Raw genomic sequence first — 24,008 nt, forward strand, 5'->3', positions numbered from 1 at the left:
TTTTCAGATGCCTCTCTTGCTGCCTACGGCGCAGTACCGTATTTACGTACGATTTACCACAACCAAACTGTCTCTTCGAACATTATCTGTTCCAAGTCCCGAGTAGCACCTTTAAAGACTATCTCTTTGCCACGGTTAAAACTGTGTGGTGCGCTATTATTAGCCAAACTTGCCAATAGAATCAAGTCGATACCACCTTACAAAGGTTTGGATGTATTTCTTTGGACGGACTCCCAGATCGTACTCTCCTGGCTGAACGATTCGCCATCTCGGTGGACAATATTTGTTGCAAACAGAATCTCCGAAATCCAGGATTTATTTCCCGCCTCATGTTGGCAGTACGTAGATTCCAAAAATAATCCAGCGGACCTAGTGTCCAGTGGAGCTGACGCATACTCATTATTATCGAATTCGCAGTGGTGGCACGGTCGTACTTGTTTAACAGATCCAGATTTCGAAATAGAAACTGTCCCGCGAATGTTAAAGCTAGACGCTTTGCCGGAACAAAGACACGTATCAGCGCATAGTGACGCATTTCCAAAATTTGCAGACATCTTTTCTCGTTTTTCAAATTTCAGCAGAATTTCTTTTTGGCAACAATGTTCCAAGATTAGACATTTATTCTGGAAAAGATTTTCCGTCGAATACCTTAACAGACTTCAACATAAACCCAAATGGATTAAACCCCTCAAGAATCTCCAACCTAATACGTTAGTCTTGGTAAAAGAGGACAACACACCCCCGCTTTACTGGTCCTTAGCAAGAATACTAAAGGTAATGCCTGGTTCTGATAATAAGGTCAGAGTAGCGGAAATGAAACCGAAAGATGGAGTCTTCGTGCGACCTATTACAAAGCTCGCACCTTTGCCTCTAGACTAGGTTGAAGACTACGCTTCAACGGGGAGGAGGATGTTTAAGTTTAAAAAACCGCGCGATTAACGCTAACGTTCTCATTCGGCAACCTCGCTGCGCATCAACGCCGCACCCGCGCGCCAGCCTCCCCAGTCGCCGTCTTGCTATCACAACGTGCAGAAGTTATTTCAAACACCTCCCGAATTAAGACGCAAATTTGTTCGGTTTGTACAAGTGTGCAAATAAAATCGTTCAAAAGGAAAGCAGTTCATTTTCATCAAAGGATTCTCCCAATTGCGTTCCCGCACTCACACGTACGAAATCGATCATTGGCAGCAGGGCTAAATAAGACACCTTATGAGTTATGGACGGCAGTAAGCCTGATCTTGGAAACATAAGGATGGCAGCTTAGCAATGGTACATGTTCCAAAAGAGAAACCCTTGAAGTGGGAAAAGAAGGCAGAAAAACTAAAAGTAAAAATGAAAATGAAGTCCAGTAAACGTTATTTGTATTACAGTTAAAAGCAAAGAAGATGCGCATAAGGAAAGGTCAGTTTCAGTGGAATACATAAACGAGGAAGAAAATATCGAACTGAATGAAAATTCCATAGAAGAAGAGTTTCATGAAAACAGAGGAGATGATAGTTTCGTTCCCGAAAGACCAGAAGAAGCATCAGAAATATTGAGGTCGGAACATTAACCGAGAAAAACCGAGATTTGGAAGATCCAGTTACATTCCAAGATGCACTATCAAGACCTGATAAGCCTGGAAGCCATCAAGAAAGAGCTTGAATCGTCTGAAGAAAATGAAGCGTGGGAGATGATGGACATTAAAAAGCTGTGTAGCGTAGTGCACTGTAAGTGGGTGTTCAGAAAAAAGGTTGATTGTGAAAATAAAGTGACATATAGAGCAAGGTTAGTTGCGAAAGGCGCTTTGGTCAAAAACAAGGCGTAGATTTCGAAGAAACTTTTTCCCCAGTTATCAGACATTCAACGCTTAGGTTGTTATTTGCTTTATCAGTACAATTTGATCTAAATATAACATATATAATATATGAAGATGATTTTTTCATTTTTTCTAACTCATTCAAAGAAACAGATTGTTTAAGAAAGGAATTAGCATCAAGTTTTAAAATTAGAGACTTAGGAGAAGTTAGGCAGTGTTTAGGAATGAGGGTTTGGGTAGATGAAGAAAAGAATGAAATATTTTTAGACCAGGAGCAGTATGTTGATCAATGTTTAAGAAAGTTTAACATGACAAATTGTAAGTCGGCATCTACTCCATTAGAATGTAATGTATCTTTAGAAAGGGATAATTTGTGTAATGAAAGATATCCTTATCAGCAACTCATAGCCAGTTTGATGTATCTAGCAATTTTGACAAGGTTTCAATGAGACACATTGGTAACAGGCTAAACGAATTTGGAAGTACTTGAAACGTATCAAAATCATTCTATTTAAAATTTCTAAAAGCAATGCTGATTTAGAAGTATATGTAGGTGTTGATTGGGCGGGTGATTCATTAGATAGAAGGTCTTACACAAGCTTTTGCTTCCATGGTATCAGGTGCAGTAGTTTCTTGGGAGGGTAGGAAGCAAAATACAGTGGCAATAAGTAGAACAAAATTTGTTAAAAGAATTAACATTGGAATTAAGGTCGGTAATGCAATTTAATGACAGAGTGCACAGAGAGGCTGATAATGAAAAGAAAGTTATGCTAAGGTATTTATAGCTGATATGCCTGTTGATTTATTAACGAAACCATTGAATTCTCAAAAGCACTGTAAATTTTTAAATAGTTTAGGGGTAGCAAATTAAAAAATTGTTGACGTATATATTTTGTGCTAGTGGGAGTGATATTTAATAAGTCCAAAAAGTATAGTTTGTAGCGCCATCTATTGGCATGTTTGTGAAGTATACTAGTGTGCATGCTCAGTAAAATGTCGTTTTTCAAAGATAACGATAAAGTTATAAAGTTAGTCAATGCTGAAATTTCAGTGGGCAAATTGTGTTTCATTTCGGGGTCAACGAGAAGTTCAACATACTTTACCTAATTTACCTGTCACAAATGTCAAGTTTATCATGCTTAATTTTTGCGATATTTTATTTGCTGCTAATTGGTTGTCTAAGTATAGGAAAACTGTCGATTTTGATAATCTCTGTTAATTTTAATCTATGGCGACAAGACTTAGAATACATAAACTGATTGAATTGAATAGACGTATGAAAAAGGACCCTGACTACATTCAAACCGTTTTTACTTTATACAGACAACAGATCTTTATTATGGCTGCATAATAATAAATAATCAAAAATAACACTCACTTAATGGTTGCTGCTGTAATTTTCTTTCAAAATTGAACGGGTATCTGAGAAAAACAATGAATTTTTTGACCTGTTATCTCGGTATCCGCAATAATTTCTGGGTATTTAGAATGTCTCTGTATCCCCATGTATGCAAATTAATACATGTATTGGGGTATTAACCAAATCACGACAAACCATGAATTATTTACTTATGTTTCTAAATACTAAATTCATGATGATGATGATGATGTGCAAAAAATATCCAAGTTGAATCCCCCTCTTGAATTCTGATTCCGCAATAAAGATAATTTTGCTCAACATCATATTATCGAACACTCCTTTGCTATGGAAAATTCATTCCTCCGATAATAAATTAGTTGTTCCTCCTGTAAACGAGGTCATTAGCAGCTGCACATCCTCGAAGAGGCGAGACAGTCAGGGCGATCAACCAAAGGTACTGCTGGAAGAACATGAAGAAAACTATGCGTGATATATCTGGAAATGCCGGGTTTGTTCGTTGATGAAGACTAAACCTCCGAAAAGTGCTCCCCTTGGACCACATACTCCCACCAAACCATGGCAAGTAATTAGAGTTGATGATTTAGATCCCTATCCGACATCGAGGAAGGGTCATCAGTATATGTACAGGAACGTCGACGAAAAAACAATTGTCGAATTTTTGGTACAGGAAATATGCTTTCGATATGGAACACCGAAAAACATCTCAGACAACGGCCCCCAATTTCAAAGCGACGTATATGCGGACATGTGCGTGGAGAAAGGTATTAAAGCCTTTTATTCACCCATTTACCATCCAAGAGCCAACTCTGTTGAACGGCGAAACCAAATATTGAAAAAATACCTAGTATTGATAGTTGATCAATCCAAACGTGGCTGGCCACTTATTTTTGGTAACGCTTTGTTTGTACTGAGAACTCGAAGAAATGCAGCTACAAAATTAACTCCGAGGATGATCCTACTATTATACGACCTTCCTAGACCCAAGGACTGGATTTGCCTTTGTCTAGACAACCCACCAATTTTGAAAATAATTCCTTCGATCGACACATAAGCGACAAAAATATCTTCTATAATCAAGTCCAATATCAGGAGGAATACGCCCCGCGATAGTCTAGAGTTCCATTAACGTTAGTAGAAACGCTACATGGTTTGCTTAATCATTACAATTTGTAGTAATTTTGAGTTAGCTTTGTAAGAATATGGTATGGTATATGTAGATATAGGTCGCTTTTCCCTGGCATTACACCGTCTCGAAAAAAGGCGAGTGTTGTTGTATCAACTTATTTTTAAATAGCGCCATCTAACGTGCGCACGTTTAAACCTCTGTTGCATAATTTTTTTAGTTTTACATTGTAACGCCAGAGAGAAGGCAACTACGTATTTTCATGGTATAAGTTTAGGAGGTTGGTTTTGGTTTGTTTTTTTTTTTTGGGATTCTCCATGTGAGGTGGTGATCGAATCCGCAATCAAAAGTAGTTGAAATAAAGTTCCCAGAAGTAGGGTACAATTTTTGTAGGATTAGCAGTTCTCGATATACCCCTACCATGAGAAATCCCAAATAGTACAACAGTAAGGGTATATAAAACTTCGTCACAATTAAGACATTTAGCAGACTTTAACTTACTTAGATCTTTCACATATCCCTTCAAGGCACCACTATTAACTGTATTCGGTAAGCGAAAAGTAATCAAGGCGTCTATTATGTCCGATTTTTTAACGGCTCCATATTTACATGGAATATATAAGTGACACAAGAAATATTCTTAACGATCCACACCGTGACTTCAACCCGCATTTAATTCGTGTAATTTGTAGAAATCTTTATGCTTTAGTTCCCCCACAGCCATTTCTGCGGCCTAAAATTTACATTTACGTAATTATTACCCGGTCCATAGAGGTTACTTACATTTCTAACACTCTCGATCGAGTCAAACATCAATGCTTCCAGAGTATCTCTCAGCTCGTCCGTCCAAAACATCTGTATGGTTGCCATTTGGAAGCACCTGCCCATCTGCAGCAGAAAGTAACAAATCCTCTCCCGCATGAGCGGGTCAGAGTGGCGCAAAAAGTCCGCGAAAGAGGGGGAATTGCTACCCGAGCTGGCTCGACAGCACACGATTTTTTCGACCAATTCACTGTTTTCGGGCAACCTTCTTATCGTATGGGTCATGATCGATATAATATCCATCGCGATTCTCACCCTTTTTTTTGCTGCAATAATTTATGAAATACAAAATCTGATATTTCGAAATAGTAAACATAAAAATAAACTTATGGGTTATCTTTATACACAACCAAATTTATTTAAAAATTAGAACCTTTATTCTAAGAAAAATGCTGGCATACGTCCATCATAATTTTTTCTTGCGCACTTGATGCAGGTAATTGAAAATATACAGGGTTGGGCAAAAAGCTGATATTGATACCAAGTTCCTTTTTTTAATCCATTTTAGAATTTGTTAAAGGTACGTGGTAGGTTTACTATTTGCACAATGACAATTTTTTTAGAATTGTTTCTAAAGTTCAAATATTAGTTTGTAACTGCTGTCAAAGAGGTGTACTGTATAACTTCTACTCTGAGGCAATTTTTAATGAATCCCTCGCAAACACAACTGCCGCCATAAAGATCAATAGAAATATTATAAGTAATGTTTGTTATGCAGATGATACCGTAGGAAAGTCTACAAGAACTTCAATCTCTTATATAGCGAGCAATTCGGCGTTGATATGAACACGTCTAAGACCAAATTATTGATATTCTCAACAACCCAAAGAAACGCCAGCGTAAGACTCCACGGAGGAATCACTGACCAAGTGACATCTATAAGACACCTGGGTTTGCTCGACAATCAGCAATACGATGCAAAACTCGAAATTAGATCAAGAAACCTCAGCCTGGAACTACGGACCACAATAATTCGCTATTATATCTTTGCTGTTCTTCTGTATGGGATGCGAGAGTTGGACATAAAGAACTCCTCACGACAATTAAGGTGAGAAAGCTGCGGTACCTGAGACATATCATGAGAAACGAGCGATATGAGATTCACCGGAAAACGGTTGGTCGGAAGTAGAAGAAAGGAAGTCTATAGAAATTTTCATTACAGAGATTTGATTTTCCATTGTAGATTATAATAAAATTAAACTCCGAATACAACAATGAATCCAAAATGACCTACTCCCCCTTTCTCTGACATCCCTCAGTATGTAGTACTAGAAAAACCTTTCATATTAATCAATATTCACGAGATAAATCAAAAATTATATAAAAAATAGAACAAGGAAAAACAAGCTACAAGAAAGAAAAAGTTGGAGTTTTCAGGAGCTTCGCTCGACAATCTAAGGACTCCCGAAATATGCTGACAGATTGCCTAGTAGCAAAGCTATTGCAAAGCAAGGAAGAAGAAAAAGAACCTTACTAGAAAAACAGTCATTAGAACGAGATAAGCTTCGTCCCATACATTTAAAAGTTGATGTGGTCCAGATTACAAGTATTTCAAAAAAGGCTGACACTCACCCAGACTTAAAAACGTGTCGAGCAGACTATAGACATTGAGTACTGCAACTGCGTCGCAGAAGTGCATCAGAAATTCATCCTGAAGATGCACCAGATGACAGACGAGCATGTAAACGCATTCGAGCGCTCGTAAATCTTCGGAATCGAACTGATCCACCGTCCGGTAGCGGTCTGCCATATCCATTTTTGGTCCGCCCGACGACCCAGAACTGGAATTAACAGTCGGCTCGCGTGCCATCAATTTCGACGCGTACACCAAGTTGGGTACCAGCTTAACCTCCACGTATACCTGAAAGTAATTTCAAGCGTGATGGAATACATTATCTTGCGGGCCAAGGAGGAACGGCACCTTTTTTATTTTGCCGAGGGTCTCTTCTGGAGTTCCTTTTACGACGAACGCTACCGAGAGGAGCCTAGCTACATAACTGAGTACTTTGCTGTTTGAGTTAGAGTTCCTCAATGGAGAAACGAGAATGTTGGTGAGATTTGGCTGAAGCAGCGACGTCATTTCGCCATTCATTATCTCTTGGATGGATCGCTGCAGGAACACTATCCACTCATCGGCTTCGATGGGGTGGTTTTCCTCGATAAAGTTCAATTTTTCTTTTAAGCCTGCAAATGCTTTTCAGGATGCACAGCGATGTCTTATTTTTTGACATGGACACATGCAATATCTCAAATCTCAGGGTCAACATTAAAAGAAAAAAAACAAAAGTGATAATAATTGTAATAGGGAACTTGTCCATTTTTTAAAATTTTACAAAAATGTTTACATATGAAAACACATATGAACTCTTAAAACGCAATATTAATTTCACAATAAATAATTAAAGTTGGAATCGCTCTTTCAAGCCATTTCAAGAATTTCTCATTGATTTCTTACCAAATTTGTATCGTTAGTCTCGGTTTTAATGTGTTTAATGTTTAATTTTTGTGTTTATTATTGGAACTACCCGTTATAAATATTATGCCGCTCCTTTTCGTGTGAGCTGTGAAAAACCCCGATCAAATGTTCACTGGAAGATAAAAAGCGACGAATAAAATAACTAAAAGAATGCCGAAGAGGTGTAGGGGATAATTCTACAAAGAGCACCAAGAGCACATTCACTTTTGTGAAAATCCTTTTAATGTAAGTATAATCCTAATAACTTAATATAAATCATTTGGGCTAGGTAAACTTGTTACTGTACCAGCAAACCTTACAATATATGTTGGCCTTTTATACAAACATTTAATTTAATCTAAAACTTTAAATTTTACTTATGAAAAAGACATAGAAATAGTTGGAGCAATTGCTGTCTTTTCATATCGATGTATACTGTCAACTGATAAAAGCTGGTAATGTAAAATTAAATTAATATTTAACCACAAAGTTAAAAGGCGGTCAACATTAAAATTAAATTAAATCTAACAATAAAATTTTTCACCTTAAAAATGGCGGTATATTGCTTATCTGCTAGATTTTACACAGCAAATTTCTGCTTGAGAAAAATCCTCGGAATTTTTAATGTTTAATGTTCAAAAATTTACTTTTAATTTTTACCAAAAAGTATTTTTTTATCCATCAAAATTAATGTTGTCCCCTTCAAAGTAATCCAATCCTTCAAATATAATACACTCGTGCCAACGTTTTTTCCATCCTCGGAGCACTTCTGGTAAGTACCTTTTCATAATATTTGGTATTATATTATTTTAATAGAACTCTTGACTTTCACGATCTGGTACGTGCTTTGGAATAGAGTTAACAAAGTAATTGTTACTAATATCTACATTTCATGCAAAGAAAAGGTATTACAGATACACCAGTACTAAATATATAACTATATTATTGACTTTAATTTTTTTGTAAAAAACTTTCTCATCATTTGCATTTTTTTTATCCCCATATTTTGCTTATTTCCAGTTCTTTTGTAACTGCTTTAGGTTATTCTAAAAACTGCTGAAAAAAACAGCAGCGAGTGATCAAACCCAGAAATAGAATGTTTACATTGGAAAAGTGTTCATTTAGACAAAGTGCTATCGGAGTGAGAATATACTAACAATTTGCAAAAATCTGTGATTTAAAACTACGAGACACAGCAAAAAATAGTTCTGTCGATCACACAGCCAGAAGTTCGGAATGTCCAGTGTTTACCAACTACATGCAAAATGTTAAAAAAAAAATAATCCTCTGAATTGGTGAGAGTACCAGGCTTTAGACTTTACAGGTGGGACAGGCAAGGCCATGGGGGAGGTGTTGGTGTTTTTGTCAGGAGCCATTTACAATGTGAAATTTTCAGACTTGACAATAACATTTGCGGTCACATTACAGAACTTGAACATATTTGGTTAAAAGTGTCTTTTAGTCGCACATATATATTAGTCAGAGTGATCTGCCGCACTCCTGGGGTCTGTATCGACTGAGCTGTCGATATAATGTCATTCGATATAAAAGTAATTTTTTGAACTTACATAATAAAATCAAATTAACTGAACCTACTCGAATTACTGAACATTCTGAAACTTTAATCGACGCATATATTACAAATCATCCTGACAAATGTGATAAACGTGGAACATGTGAACAACGTGAACCATGTTCTAAACCTAAGCCTCGTATAGTTACTTATAGGGATCTAAAAAATATAAATATTGAACAGTTCAATATTGACTTGCACAATGTCTAGTGAAACAAAATTCTCTATAGCGCCGATATAAATAATAAGGTCAATTTCGCGCAAAACAACGCCTCTCTTCGCGCGGCTCGTATAACAAATCTAATTAACTTCAAGCCATGGTTAACTTCAAACCCCAAAATGTTTAAGAAACAGAGAGATGAAGCTCTATATAGTTATCGAAAACAAAAAACACCAGAAGCATGGGAACATTACAGACAGAGAAAAAAACAGAAAAATTGGATAATTGTAGAGATACCACCAAATTTGGATATTCCAGAAGAAATTAATTGTTTTTTTGTCTCCTTGTTCGAGAACAGTGATAACAAATGTGCAGCAACCATAACTTTTTATAATACTAACAAAATTAGTAACGAATCTAATTAAATCTAAATCTAAATAAAATCTGGTGCTATGAGGGTGGACGGAATCACATTGGAGATGGTAAAACTATGTACGCCAGCAATAGACAAATAGATTTACCATTTAGTGATTTATTGCCTTGAAATCGGATATTTCGCAGGTTAGTCGAAAGAGACATTGATCATACCAATTTTTAAGAATACTGATCCATCCCTATCTGGAGACTTGAGGCCGATAAGCTTATTACCGATTTTGTAAAAAAATCTGGAAAAAGTGGTATACAAACAGATAAATGAATAAATGAATATAGCTGTGAATGAATTGCTTCCAATTCACCAATCCGGTTTTAGGAAAGGGCATAGCGCGGTTACTTGAACTTGTGTGATGAAATCTTGAGAGCAGATGACAAGTCTCAAGTCTATGCCGACAACTTTGGTTCTACTAGATTTCACAAATGCCTTCGATACTATTCATCACAAATTGTTGATTGCCAAATGTCGGTATATTGGATTTGATGAAAGAACGTTAAATTTTCTGCAGTCATGTCTATATGACTAGCGGCAAAAGGTACTGTTAAAAAATCAGCTCTCGTCATCTCTAGATATTTTATCGAGGGTGCCGCAGGGCTCAATATTGGAACCGTTTTATTTTCGATTCATATGGAAGATCTGGGTGGTGTGGTTGCACAGTGCCAAGCCAATGTATCATAGTTTTGAGCGACAATTGTGAATATGCAGCGAACATCATGAATAGGAATTTAGAAAATATAGGTAGCTTTGCAGAGGGGCATAATTTACGCTTAAATCCTTCAAAGTGTAACGTTACTCCAACCAAGTCTGTTAAAAATCTGGGTTTATATATTGATGAGAATATGAAGATTTTGGATCATGTCGCGTATGTCTCGAAAAAATGTTATATGAGTTTGAGATTGATACATTCAAATAAAGATGTATTGTAGTATGACATGAAAATACAGTTATGTAAGAGTTTTGTCTCTAATTTGTCTTACTGCAGTATTGGGTATTGCCCCTGCTTGGACACTGTGACGTCTTATCGGCTACAGAAAATTCAGAATATTTGTTGTCACTTTATTTCTAATTTACACAAATTTGACCATATGAATATATGAGTATTCAAGAAATTAAATTGGTTAAAAATAAAAAATGTTTTTAAGCACAACTTTCTATGCTCCTTGAAAGGTGTGATGAATTCCAGCATTCCTAAATATTTGGATGACAAATTAGTATTTAGGAAATCAGTTCATGACCTGAATCTGAGATACCAAGCCACTCTCACTGTACCGTTACAAAGAACTGTGAAATTTCGATGTTTTTTTACATATAAAGCTGTAATTTTATTCATCTTCTTAGATCATGTTCTCAAATCAAAAGTTCTTGGTCTATGCAAAACTTTTAGCTTCTATTTAAAAAGGCATTTACTAATTTTTCAAAGAAACTTCCACAGGGCACTGTAATACTTTTTACAAAACTTCTGGATTCCTCCTGCGTCTGTTTTTGTTGAGTCGAACTGCTTCCATGCATATGCGGCAAAAAATACATTGGAGACACCGGACGAAAAATATCAACTAGACTAAAAGAACTTGAAAGAGCCTTAAGACAAATAAACTCATCAGCTGTTGCGGAACACACTCATGAAACCAGACATAAAATTTAATTCGATAAAACTAAAATTCTAACAAACCTAAAAATATTAACCGCGACTCAGGTCTTTAATTGTCACCAATATGGCAATCAGTCATCCGAATCGGTGTTTATGCCGCTCAGTTAGCTCCGCCCCCCTCAAACAAAATATAAGCAGGTATAAAGTAAAATACAAGCCAGTTCCAGTCAAGCTCTGAAGAAGTCAACAGGATTATTGGCGAAACGTCAGCAAGTTCGACTCAGGAAAAACAGACGCAGAAAGAATCCAGAAGTTTTGTAACTTCTTTCTGGGCAAAATAACTAATTATGTTCTTATTTGATAAGTAAATATATAAATTGCAGGATTACCCTATATTTTTGGCATACCATTAATGTATTTGAAAGATCTTACATTTTGAAATTTGGACCTCGTCAGTTCCCTCGCTGCCTCGACAAGGCAAGGAACCACGACTGTTATTCGAGGTTATATTTGTATCATTTTCAGTTTTGTGGTCTTTGACGCTGAGAATCGTTGATTTTTTCAAGGTTTCGTTCGAATTGCGGGGTGTTTTACTTTGTCCTACCAGCTTCTTGTTTTCGCTTTCCGGCGTCCTCTGACCTGTGGACCTTCACTTTGATTAGAACAACCAAATATTTACGCAACAAAAAACGCTCTTCAAATTAAGGCAAAATAACAAATTTCAACCTACATGCCAACACCTATTAAAATTTGAAAGAAATTAATGTTTTTAATGATGCCTGTGTCTAGTTAAGTGGAATTTCATTCAATATAGAAATTATTTAATAAACATTAACAATAAGCATTCACAAATAAGCAATGACATATTATTGCAAGTATAACCCAAACAATTGTAAACAGCATTAGAGTCTATCATTTGAATGGCCGTCAGCTTGTGAAAAAAATCATAATTTTGAAGCATAATTGGAAAAAAAAACTGCCCTTCCCCATAAACTTGAGAATTATTTTCATCCTTTACCCCAGCATAATACTGTGTAAGAAATGTCAATAAATTTCCCTTAAATTATTAGCAAAAAAATTACCAATTCTAATTTTTCAAACATTGGCAAAAATCGAAAAACTCCAACCCAAACAGTAAGAAATAAACTCACTTTAAATGTTTGTAATTGACGCTCTCTTTTCTTTGTTGCTCTTTTATTTCCTGGGCACTGGCTGATAGAGGCTGAGTTAAAGGCATAGTTGCCACATTTTGGGTTATTAAAATATGTCCCTTGACAAAGGGATGGTTTAAAATATGTTCCCAGGTCATTCTCTTGTTTGGATTCTTTTGCAACAGACCCTAAAACATAAACTACCAATTAGCAAAGTTGGAATTCCCTATAAAAGAAGGCCTGACCTTTAAAAATGAACTACAGTCGGCTGATAAAAAGGTAGGCCACTGAATTTGTTCATCTTTAATCATCCTTATCAAATGTAAAATTGAAGATGTGCAAAATGGTGGTGTGCCCAGCAGCAATTCATAAATAATACAGCCCAGTGACCAGAGGTCGGCATTATGGTCATACGGCTGTTCATCTATTAATTCTGGTGCCATATATAATGGGGTTCCTTCAAAATTAATAATAACACAAAGCATGTATCTCTCTGTTAATAATTTTTACCTTTAATTGAAGTTAGAACATGAGTGCCAGTACTCATGTTCCTAGCAAACCCAAAATCACAGAGTTTGGCTTTATTGTTAACATCGAGTAAAATATTTTGGGGCTTTAAATCTCTAAAAGCAAGTAAGATAATTCATTCTAATATAATTCAATTAACTAACAAACACTTTCATTTACCTACCGGTGCAACACTCTATTTGAATGCAAATAATTCAATGCGGAAACTAAATCCCAAACCAGAATTTGCACTTTATTTTCTGGCAAATAACCCTCCTTGCTTAATATGGCGGTTAGTTCTTTGTGGGCAAACTCTGTTATAACAAATATCTAAAATAATTGCGTTTATTAAAAACTAAACAATTTCTTATTACTCACTTCATTTTCGGTTTCAAACGAATCTAACATTTGAATTATATTGGGATGGTGTAGTTCCCGCTGAATTTCACATTCTCTTCTGAAGCCTTTCAATTCTTTAGTGGACCTGCCCCTCTAAATATATACAACACTGCACAGGTATTAACCAATTTACAGAACGCAATATTACCTTACTAATTACTTTTACGGCAACTAACTTTCCGTTCGAATTTTTTTTCGCTTTGTAAACTTTACCGAACGAACCTTCTCCTAAAGTCCCCAAGACTTTAATGCTTTTCAAAAATTCTTCCATCTTAAGAGCTGCTTCTGAGAGTGCAGCAAGTACTTGGCATGGAGGCGTAGAAAGTAAGAAAAGTTTAGTGCTCAACTTGCGTCTAAAACTAAAAGCGATAACTAAACGCGATTCCTCATCAATATTGTTTTTGATCGAAGACAAATTCAACTCAGTTTATTAACCAAAACTAACCTCAATATTCTGTGCTGTGTCGTTTTTTACCAATACCCAAGAGGGCGAAGATCGCAATGACGTCATGTTGCCACTAAACAAGAGTCATGCGAGACTTTTGGAAAACAAAGTTTGGTTTGAAAAGTTTTATTCAAAAAGATTGACATAAAACTCCATTAAATACAAATTTTTTGTTGCTTCCATGAAAACGATACAAAGGTTCTCGTAGTAATCTAGAGTTGTACATTTTAAGTTTTTCTTTAAAATTTAAGGAAACGACAGACCCCACAAAATTATTTTGTAATTAGTGTGTGTTTAGGGAGAAGGCTCTGTGTCAAAACTATTTCAGTATTTAAAGTTTTGAGTACTGCCTGTCACTACCCAAAGTTAAATATAGTTAACAACTCATTTTAACAGATTTTATCACCCAAAGTCTTTTTAAGTAGCTAACAAAAGTACTCTGGGCCTGCAGAAACTAGAGAAGGATTATTGAGTTGCATTTTGACAACGAAATAAAATAAAATAAATGAAATATTCTTAAAATAAGTTATTCAAATAAAAAAATGAAAAATTCCTAAAATAAGTTATTCAATCAGTATGTGTTGGTCAATAATTCTGACCCCAATGTACAGGATTAGTCAAAAGTTGTGCAACGGCAATATATTTCAAAAATTATTACACTTCAATTTATGAAATTTAGTATACGGGGGTTCTTAATTAGGCTGAATTTCATGAAGACAAGGCAACGTTGCCATTTTTATGTTTTTTTCCTAAGCTGCCAAACTTTATTTTCAATGGAAATGGCATGTTTTAAGTTCATTTTTGGATTGCTAACAATTTCTCGTGTAACATACGCTATACCCAAATTCAACTGCTTTTGCAGAAATCACAAAAAACGAAAATAATGATTTTATCAATAAACAAGAATTTAATTTATGGACGACCTAATTAATGATTCCAACTAATTGATAAACTTCGATAACAATAAAAACATTACATTATACTGGAGATTCATCTTTTCCTAACGTTTTGTTTTTTTTTAAATTGCATGCACTGTTTAAAACCGAACGACTGGGATGAAGCTGTAATTATCCCACGGGGTCAACAGCGAAGATTTGGATTTGGTAAATAGTAAATATTCAATTTGCGCCCAAAAGGAAATGTCGGTATCAATAGCAGGTTCCCTTTTTAAATGGAATACCATTTTCTAAAAATTCAATTTCTAATTTTGCGTCAAATTTCGAGCATAATTTATCCCACGTTTTATGAGTAAAAAAATAAAAATCAGAAACTTGAACTGAAACCTCCAGGGCCTAACGGAAGTTAACGAGAAAAACTTTTAATACAAAAGTTGTGCAATTCTTGCAACGTTATTTTTAAAATTATAAAAGAAACAAATGTGCATCGCAAAGTATATAGATCGTTGGTATTTGGATTGAATTATTTAAGTTTAAATATTTGATTAACTCCACACATGTTAATCAAGTTGGCCAGACGTTCCGCAGATTGAACTATTCAGTTAGGAAAGAGAGTAAGAAAAACTCCAAGTAGTTCGTCTTTATTATTTCAATAAGTATTAGTTAACTCGTAATACTAAAATTTCTAAAGAAAATATGAACAACATTTTGTAATAAACAAATTTATTTATTTTAACAGGTTTACATCCAATTAAACAAGAGAAAAACAATTAAAATATAGTACAAAATACAAGAAAACTTATTACTCACACACGTACTCTAAGCAGTTATAATCTTATAATAATCTTACGAAGTGTATCAGCATTAATATCAATTTTGTGCGTCCTAGGTGTAGTGAGATAAAATGTAGGCCTAAATTTGGCTTCAAATCTGGGGACATAAAATTTTATTTTGCTTAAACGCCACTAACCGCCAGAGGTCATTCCCCGAACCTGCCTAAGAGTATTTAAGGAACCGCCTCTGGATCAACTCCAAGCTGTTAATATGACATTGATATATTGGACGCCACACCAATGACCCATATTCTAACTTACATCTCACGTAAGAATAGTACATAGTTCTAATAGCTGAGGTACTGTTGAAGTGTCGGCAACTTCTTATTATAAAAAACAATGCTCTTGACGCCGATAATACCAGTTGCCCAATATGAGGTACAAAAGTAAGTCTGGGATCGAAGACGTTCTCCAAGTCTTCTTCTTCTTCTTCTTTTGGGGTTGGCGCTGCTACTAGGCAATTTGCCAGCACTATTTAGAACTGCCCCCGATAATCGAGAATGTTCTCCTGGGGAAGTTTACTTTTCAGACTTCTGTTTCTATTTAAGAGGCATCTAAAGCTGCTAAGGAGATAGGGTCAGTTAGTAGGCAGGTTCAGAGCCCACAAAAATCACAGACAAACAGGCAAAACTGTCACATCTAGAAACAAAGAAGGACAAACACTTTCTAGCACTATGAAACTTGGGATGCGCGTTCCTGGCCTAGGATGGACCATGGGACCAGGCTCGTCAGATCTGAGACAAAACAACAGAATCAAATACATATAATTTAAAATTCCCTAGTATTGTTACTAGGGAGAGACTGTCCGACCTCGCCTCCTAACTTAAAGTTTTATCCTATTATAATCTAAAAAGCATATGACTATTTGTATAATCTCGGCACTCGGGGTGCTTAACATATTTTCAACACAAAGTGGTAAGTTAAGTCCGAAATTTCTAAAGTTTACGTATAAATCCACACCCGGGACCTTTGTTATAGGGCACTCGAAAAATATATGATTAAGGTTCTCAACCCCGCCGCACTCGCAGAAAGGTGAGTCCCTAACCCCTATCCAGGCCAGGTGTTCCCCCACCGCGCAGTGTCCAGTTCTCATTCTAATTATAGTAGTTATATGGCGTCTGTCTATGTAGGCAAGCTCAGAAAACCATCTTGTATTAGGAAAATTACGTTGTATTAACTTTCTATATCTTTTACCTTTGTCTTGTATTGGGTTTTTCCACCGTTCTCGAAAACCATTAGTAATATCTCTAAGAATTGTATTCTTCACGTCATGTATGTCCAGTTTGATATTCAAGGGGATGTTTAGGTCTTTTCCTATTTTAGCCAGAGTATCCACTTTTTCATTACCTTCAATACCCGAGTGCCCCGGTATTCAGGCAATCCTAACATCTACTCCCATACTTTTAGCCCTCATCATCATCTCTCGGACCTGTAGCGTTATGTAGTACATTTTAGTGTCGGAATTTCCATTTGAAATTTTAGAAATCCCGCTTAGAGAATCTGATAAAATAATAACTTTTGTAAAGGCTCTTTGTAGAGCAAATCTTAGTCCCTCCTTTATTGCTATAGTCTCTCCTGTAGCAATACACATTTCTTTGTGAAGTTTTGCCGAAAATTTATAATTAATTTTTGGTATATAAACACCAAATCCAACCCTCTCACCCTGTTTAGAGGCATCAGTAAAAACCAGACAATGTGTTTGGATATATTTCTCTATTTTCTCTCTAAAATGGGCTTCTGCATTTTCTCTATTTATATTTAGCTTCAGTGGTTTGATCGGGGCAATAGAGTTAAAAAAGTCTACGTTAAAGCACGGGTAAGGCAAATACATATTAAATGCCTGGGCCAGGTAGGGGACACACGCTATTCTATCATCATCTTTATCTAAATCACCTCCGTACCTACTATGAGGTCTGTTAAAGGGTGGTCCGCAATGGCTAGGACTCCAGCCAGAAAGGACACTGCCAGTTTTCTCCTCCTTGTATCCAGGTCCAGTTCAGATGCTTCCGCCAGCAAAACATTCGTTGGGGTTGACCTCATACATCCCAGCGCTATTCTCAAAATCACGTTAAGTGCAGTCTTGTTATTGGAGTTCAAGAAAATGGAACCATAATCTAGGTGGGTCCTAATCAGAGTATGAAGTAAAGTCATTAAGATTTGCGGGTCTGCACCCCATGAGACTCTACTTACGCATTTCATTATATTAATTGCTTCCTTTGCTTTATCACAGCTATATTATACGTGCATATTCCACTTCAAATGTTTTTGTAGCACCACTCCTAAATATTTTACATAGTTCTTAAAAGCAATTTCCTTATTATCTATTTTTATATTTACCGACGGGGCTCTTCTCCTACCTTTTGTAAATCAGATGGCTTCACATTTATCAGTACACAGTGAGAGGTTGTTGTTCTCTAGCCAGTTCTGTAATGTTTTTAGAGCTCTATTAAGTTTGCTTACCAGTAACTCTATGTCTTTCCCTTCGCGGAACAGGACCCAATCATCCGCGTAACTCACTATCTTCACTTTCCCTTGAAAGAGTTTATATAATTCTGAAGTATAAATGTTAAAGAGGACTGTACTTAACGGGGACCTCTGTGGGAGGCCCGAAGTAGCTAATGTTGGTCCAATTAGGGAGCCTTCATTATTCTTGCAGTATTTTATAGATAAGATTGGAAAGCTGTACCGGAATATTAAGTTCGTTGAGTTTATTATAAGGTTTATGAATATTAACTGTGTCATAGGCAGATTTTATATCTAGAAAAACTGTTGCTAACGATGAATTGCGGGCAAAGCTAGATTGATATGCGTAGTAATCAACGCAAGATTATGATTTATATTTACACCTCTTCGAAATCCTGTCTGGAAATGAGAGAAAGTAACTTTGCTTTCCAGTAAATGTTCCATTCGGTTTTTAATCATTATCTCTAACACTTAAATATAACATGAAGTCAAGGTAATGGGTATAAAATGGTCAATGCTATGGGGGCTCTTATTTGGTTTAAGTATCGGGATGATGTTATATTTTTTCTACTACAATGCTTCGACTGGTAGATGATTAATCATCTCATACGAGACGTCATCTAACCCCGGGGCAGAGGACTTCTTATGTTTTAAACCGTTGATTAGTTCTTCCAAGGTAAATGGTCTAACATGGTCTATAGGAATGTTCAGTGTAAATTCAGGTTCCATATTAGAAATGGCCATTTTATTTTGAATTCCATCGCTCAGGGAGTCATCTACATTATGTAGTTTGCGGGAAACTTTATTCCCTTTAAATTTATTAATTTTTTTCCATACATACGATATATTCGATTTTCTGTTAAGGGATTTGCAAAATTCCCTAAATTTTGACCTCTTCTTGCTATTTAACTGTTTTTTAGCTAATGCTATATTTTTTTGCCTGAATATAATTCTCTAAAGTTGGGTTCAGTCGAAAATTTTTAATACATTCTTTTCTTCTATTTATTATTTCAGAGCAATCGTGGTCCCACCAAGGATTGGATATTCTTCCTGATGAAAATTTAACTCCCAAGGGGATGGAGAGATCGGCCGCTTTATTTATTATGTTGTTTAATTTCACAAATCCCAGACCTTGACTATTCATGGCTATATCAGCTAAAACAGTTTTATAAAATTTGTTTCAGTCAGCCCTACCAAAGTTCCGATAGGTGTGAGAAATCATTTTGTGTCCTCGATTAATAAAGTTTCCGTTCTTGAACTCCACGACAGTCCCCAAGCCTTTAACTTCATTTAATCGATTCAAAACAGTTCCATTTATATTGTAATTAAATAAATTTATGTTCAGCTTTCTAGGGTAAGTAAGAAAAATTTAAACCTAATCGATTAACCAGACACCATTCTGATATGAAATTAATGTAACCCTGAAGTAACAAGCAATCTTCGTTAGAATTAATCGTGCGATCGATTTTTAAATTGTCAGTATACACTAATTTATTACAATTCAACTTACTAATTATATCAATAAAGAAGAGGTCCTAAATTTGACCATTGTAGTATCCCCACCGTGGGATGAAATACTAGGGAACCAAACGTCACATATTGAACAAGATGTCGACGATATGCCAACTTTGTGAAGTTTCGATCATAAAATATAATGATCTATTTGACCAAATGCTTTCTGAAAATCGATATATACTACATCCGTCTGACCTGTTTCTCAACATTAATATTCTTAAGACTAGAATAAATACAGTCACAAACTATAATATTGAAGACTTTAAAAAAATTACAAAGAATTTATATGAGCCGATAATTTCCAATTACACTCGGGTCATTTGTTTTTTAAACAGAAATAACTGTTTGGCAATCTTACAGAACGCGGGAAAGGTACACGATTTGATTATGGATATTGAATATGTCAGTAAGTGGACGAACGAAGACACTGATGCTAGGGATGCCATCAGTACCGGCTGTTGGTTTATCTTTCAGTTTTTTGCTGGTGTTAATAACCTGCCTTTCGGTAACTCGGATAGAGGCATCACACCCGTATAATTCTTATCAGAGGGAATATAGACCGAACCGAAATATTTACCAAACGCATCTACTATGGCTTGGGATTCTTAAGACATCAAACCTGAAATTCTGGAGCTATTTCTCTTCGATTGAATATATGACCAAATTTTTAATTAATTAATTTTTAAGTACTCCCTATATGCTTTCACTGTTTGAGTTTTGATTTGACCCCTAAATGTTTTAAATCTACTTAGCAACAAAGGGCGGCCTTGATTCTTACAAGCACGAAAAAGTTTCTCTTTCTCAAAGATTTGTATAATAACATCTCCAGTATTCCACACCGGGAATCATCGGCGTTTTTTAACTTTAAATGGAACGAATGATTGAAATAAGTTATTAATAAAATAATAAGTTATTAATAAAAACAATTCGTATCAGAAACATCACAAACAGGTGACCAATCCAGTCTCAACAGCTTACCTTAGAGGAAGTTTTATGGTAAATCGCAATCAAGATAAAGTCTGGATGATCTCCATTTAGCATGAATAATTCTTATTAAACTCTTTGGCTTAACACTGTTATATCCTGCGGTCTTTCAATGTATACTCGGTTTGTTGAAAATCCCCATAGGAAAATATCAATAGGGTTTAAATTAAGGCTATTAGTCGGCCACCGAATTGTGCCATGTCTGCCTATCCAATGATCTGCCAATTAGGTATTCAGTAAAATTGGTATTGCCAAACCAGATTAACGTATTTTCGAATTGAAAGGCCTTTCAAATAATTTTCAAGGCTATTTTGAATTAAATCCCTATATCGATTGCCCGTCAGAATCCATCACGAAAAATCAGTCAGATTATTTGGTTGGCCACCACGCCACATCACACAGAAACTGATCTACGACCCTGGATTTTTACTGGTTGAATTTTTTGTGGGTTTTTATTTGCCCAATAATGCTTATTTTTTCCAAAAAATGAGTTCCTCTTTTGTATGCCTGGACATTTTTTCATTTTCATTATTAATTATTATTCATAAAAGTCTAGCTGTCTTCAAAAGAGAGCAAAATATTCAAGTCGCCATCTTCATTTCTAACAACCGTTCTCTTTTTTGCACTGATAATTTAGTTTCCTTAAGTTGCCGGTAATGCGTTTGATTGTGTCAGCTGACGAATGATTTAACGCAAAGTGACTCATTATGTCACACAATTTGATCAACATCTGTTTAGTTAATCAAAAATTTAAACTTAAACAATTCAAGAACGGCTTAGCCAAATATCAACAATCTACATATTTTTGAAATAAGAAGAAAATGATCTTTCGTCGTATAGAGTGTTCCATTTAAAAATAAAAAAACTTGCTACTGTTCCTCCACTTTGCGATGCGCATTTGTTTTCTTTTACAATAATAAAAGATAATACTGCAAACACTATACAACTTTTGTGCCCGCAAATTCTTAATTTGTCACAATTGAAACAGAGAATTGAAATTTTGATTTTTATTCGGAAACGCAAGAAGAAATTTTGTAATGTGTTAAACGTAAAATATTCAGAAAAACCCATTACACGATCAAACAGCAGGGCCTGTAAAAGAAATTATTTTATTAGGTATTGAAAATGTTCGCAATTAATTAATTCGAAAATGGATTATAGAAAATGGTGTTCCATTTAAAAAAGGATCCTGATCTCGATATTTTCTTTTTATGTCCTGTTTATTGCAAAAATGCGCAAGAGAATTATGATGGGCGTTTACGAACGTTTTTCTTGAAATTCAGTTAGTGATTTTTATCATGAGGCACCATTGAAAAAGAAAAAAGCAAATTACATTATAACCATATAAGGAAGAAAGTTATTTTAGCCTTCTTCTTCCCTGATGGGATTCTGTGGTGGAGCATTGCACGCGGCGGTTTAACCTCCGTTCGCTCCCGACAGAATCCCTTGTATTCGTCCTCAAAAGTTTGATATCGGTTTCCACTGTGTGGACTTAGTGTTGTTAGTGTTCAGTGCATGTTTTAAAGTTATAATCGTCGGCGGCCCCGTCGTTTTTCCCCGTTCACGCCGGTATGGAGGCTGGATGGGCCCGGATGGTCCGCGGTGGAAGCGGGGGGTGTCGGTTTTTTTTGGTATCGGTCAAAATTTGTTTTTTTGCTAGTTGAGCAAATATTGGTTATATGTCTTCTTTGTACGTGTTGGTCAATGACCAAAAGCGAAGATCCTCGACGGAAGTCGGCAATGGGCGAATGATCCTAGCAGTCGAGCCCAACATTTTTTTGTGAAACGCATACTTGAACTTTCTTCCCTGATGAAAACTGTCATAGCTTGTATCCAGCAAAATTTGTAGTTGATGTTTTTAACGACGTTGACATGGATTATTTTATTTCAGAGAAACCAAATGTAGATGTGTTGAGTTTTTTCATACGAGAAGCCTTTTAACAGCCTTGGCAACTTCGGTTTTCTTTGCCAGTGTTCCAAATTTAATTACAATATTTTTCGGCATTACTGACGATGTTGAGCCAGAGAATTGAGTCACACGGAGACAAGCAACAACATTAGCGTATTTTATTGTGACGCCCACGACCTCTCGACTTTTTTAATAATCTCCATAACATTTTTTGCCTTCTTTTCCGGAATTCTACATACCTCCAGATTTCCGTCTCGACCTTGTTGTTTAGCCCATTCGAATTCGAATCTGAGGGAGGTACATTCATTTTTACTGTAGTTAACTCTTATTTTAGGCTGCTAACGTTCTGAGAAACTTTCTTGATCAACTCCATTTTCAATCATCAATTTTACCTGACACACAATAACGCGTTTTACCACAAACCGAAACTCAATTTTACATACTCGACGCGCGTTTCGCCAACCAAGTTGGCATCATCAGGAGAAGATTAAAACTAAACTTAATAGAACAAATGTTCTATATATATATATATATATATACATATCGGGAAGTGGAAGGGGAATTACGCACTGTTCACGCAACCAATCAGCGCGTATAATGGGCTAAATGGGATTGGACCTCTGTCCTTGTTCAGTGCCTTATTCCCTCTCTTAACAATTTCTAAACTTTCGTAGGCATCTAATTTCCTACTATTATTTACATGTTTAACTAATTTTAAATTACTAATATCTACCTTATGATTATTGTTGAACATATGTTCGGCTACACTTCATTTTTCTAATCTAGCAAATTTTAAATGGGCTAAATGTTCCTTAAATCTAACATTAATTGATTTTTTGGTTTGACCTACATATGACTGGTCACAATCGTTACAATATATTTTATAAATTCTCGACTTTTCAAGGGTATCTAGTTTATCCTTGGGATTACCCAAAATATTTTTTTGATCCGGACTGATGGACACTTCGAAGACCTGCGGCCCTGAAGACTCTATCAAGTCCACTTGTATATACAATAATAATAGAGTCTTCAGGGCCGCAGGTCTCATTTTTACGAGTTTCGGTTTGTGGTAAAACGCGTTATTGTGTGTTAGTACAATGCCGAAGGTTCCAGTCAAGAGTTTGATAATTTTACCTGAGAAAAATACTACGGAATCTATGATTAAGGTTTGGTCTACTGTAAGATCCGCTCTTGCAATTGCTTGGAGGTTCCATCAGTGCTGACGCAATATTTACATCTCGATCTTAACCCTAAATCATTACCTAAATCCAGTAAAGCGACTGGTAACACATTTTAAACGAAAGTCGTTGTTGCAGACTTGGCACATGACATTCTTGCTTATAGCATATATTTGAGCAACTATTTTTAAATTACGCTGTTATTACACCAACTTAGACCCAACTACCGAACAAATTGTTTCACTCAACAACTTAAGTAAAACCAAGAAGTTTGACATATAATAAAGTATTAGAAATGTCTTTACAACTGCCTAAAAACGCCTCGAAATACGGACCCACATTAACACGACACGACACGACACATGAATAATTCGCAAAGCAGGCGAAAATGTATG

The 24,008-nt window shown here is 35.8% G+C and overlaps 1 protein-coding gene across 10 annotated transcripts in view; it reads right to left on the bottom strand.

Annotated features, from left to right (window-relative positions):
- Positions 1-13,864, bottom strand: part of LOC132704103 (serine/threonine-protein kinase fused) — a 64,248-nt gene extending 50,384 nt beyond the window's left edge. For 9 of the 10 annotated variants that reach the window (XM_060673881.1, XM_060673879.1, XM_060673874.1 and 6 more), the window contains exons 1-11: positions 13,539-13,816; positions 13,370-13,483; positions 13,176-13,321; positions 12,995-13,107; positions 12,730-12,941; positions 12,485-12,672; positions 11,766-11,980; positions 7,046-7,308; positions 6,697-6,985; positions 5,086-5,390; positions 4,804-5,035 (exon numbers count right to left, since the gene is read on the bottom strand). In XM_060673881.1, the coding sequence (XP_060529864.1) occupies positions 4,964-5,035; positions 5,086-5,390; positions 6,697-6,985; positions 7,046-7,308; positions 11,766-11,980; positions 12,485-12,672; positions 12,730-12,941; positions 12,995-13,107; positions 13,176-13,321; positions 13,370-13,483; positions 13,539-13,661 (2,040 nt within the window). In that variant the 5' untranslated portion in view covers positions 13,662-13,816 and the 3' untranslated portion in view covers positions 4,804-4,963. The other variant, XM_060673875.1, reaches the window with a different exon arrangement.
- Positions 13,865-24,008: the final 10,144 nt, after the last annotated feature.

The sequence above is a fragment of the Cylas formicarius genome, unplaced genomic scaffold, assembly GCF_029955315.1.
Source record: "Cylas formicarius isolate icCylForm1 unplaced genomic scaffold, icCylForm1.1 PGA_scaffold_6__28_contigs__length_40554024, whole genome shotgun sequence".
NCBI lineage: Eukaryota > Metazoa > Arthropoda > Insecta > Coleoptera > Brentidae > Cylas > Cylas formicarius.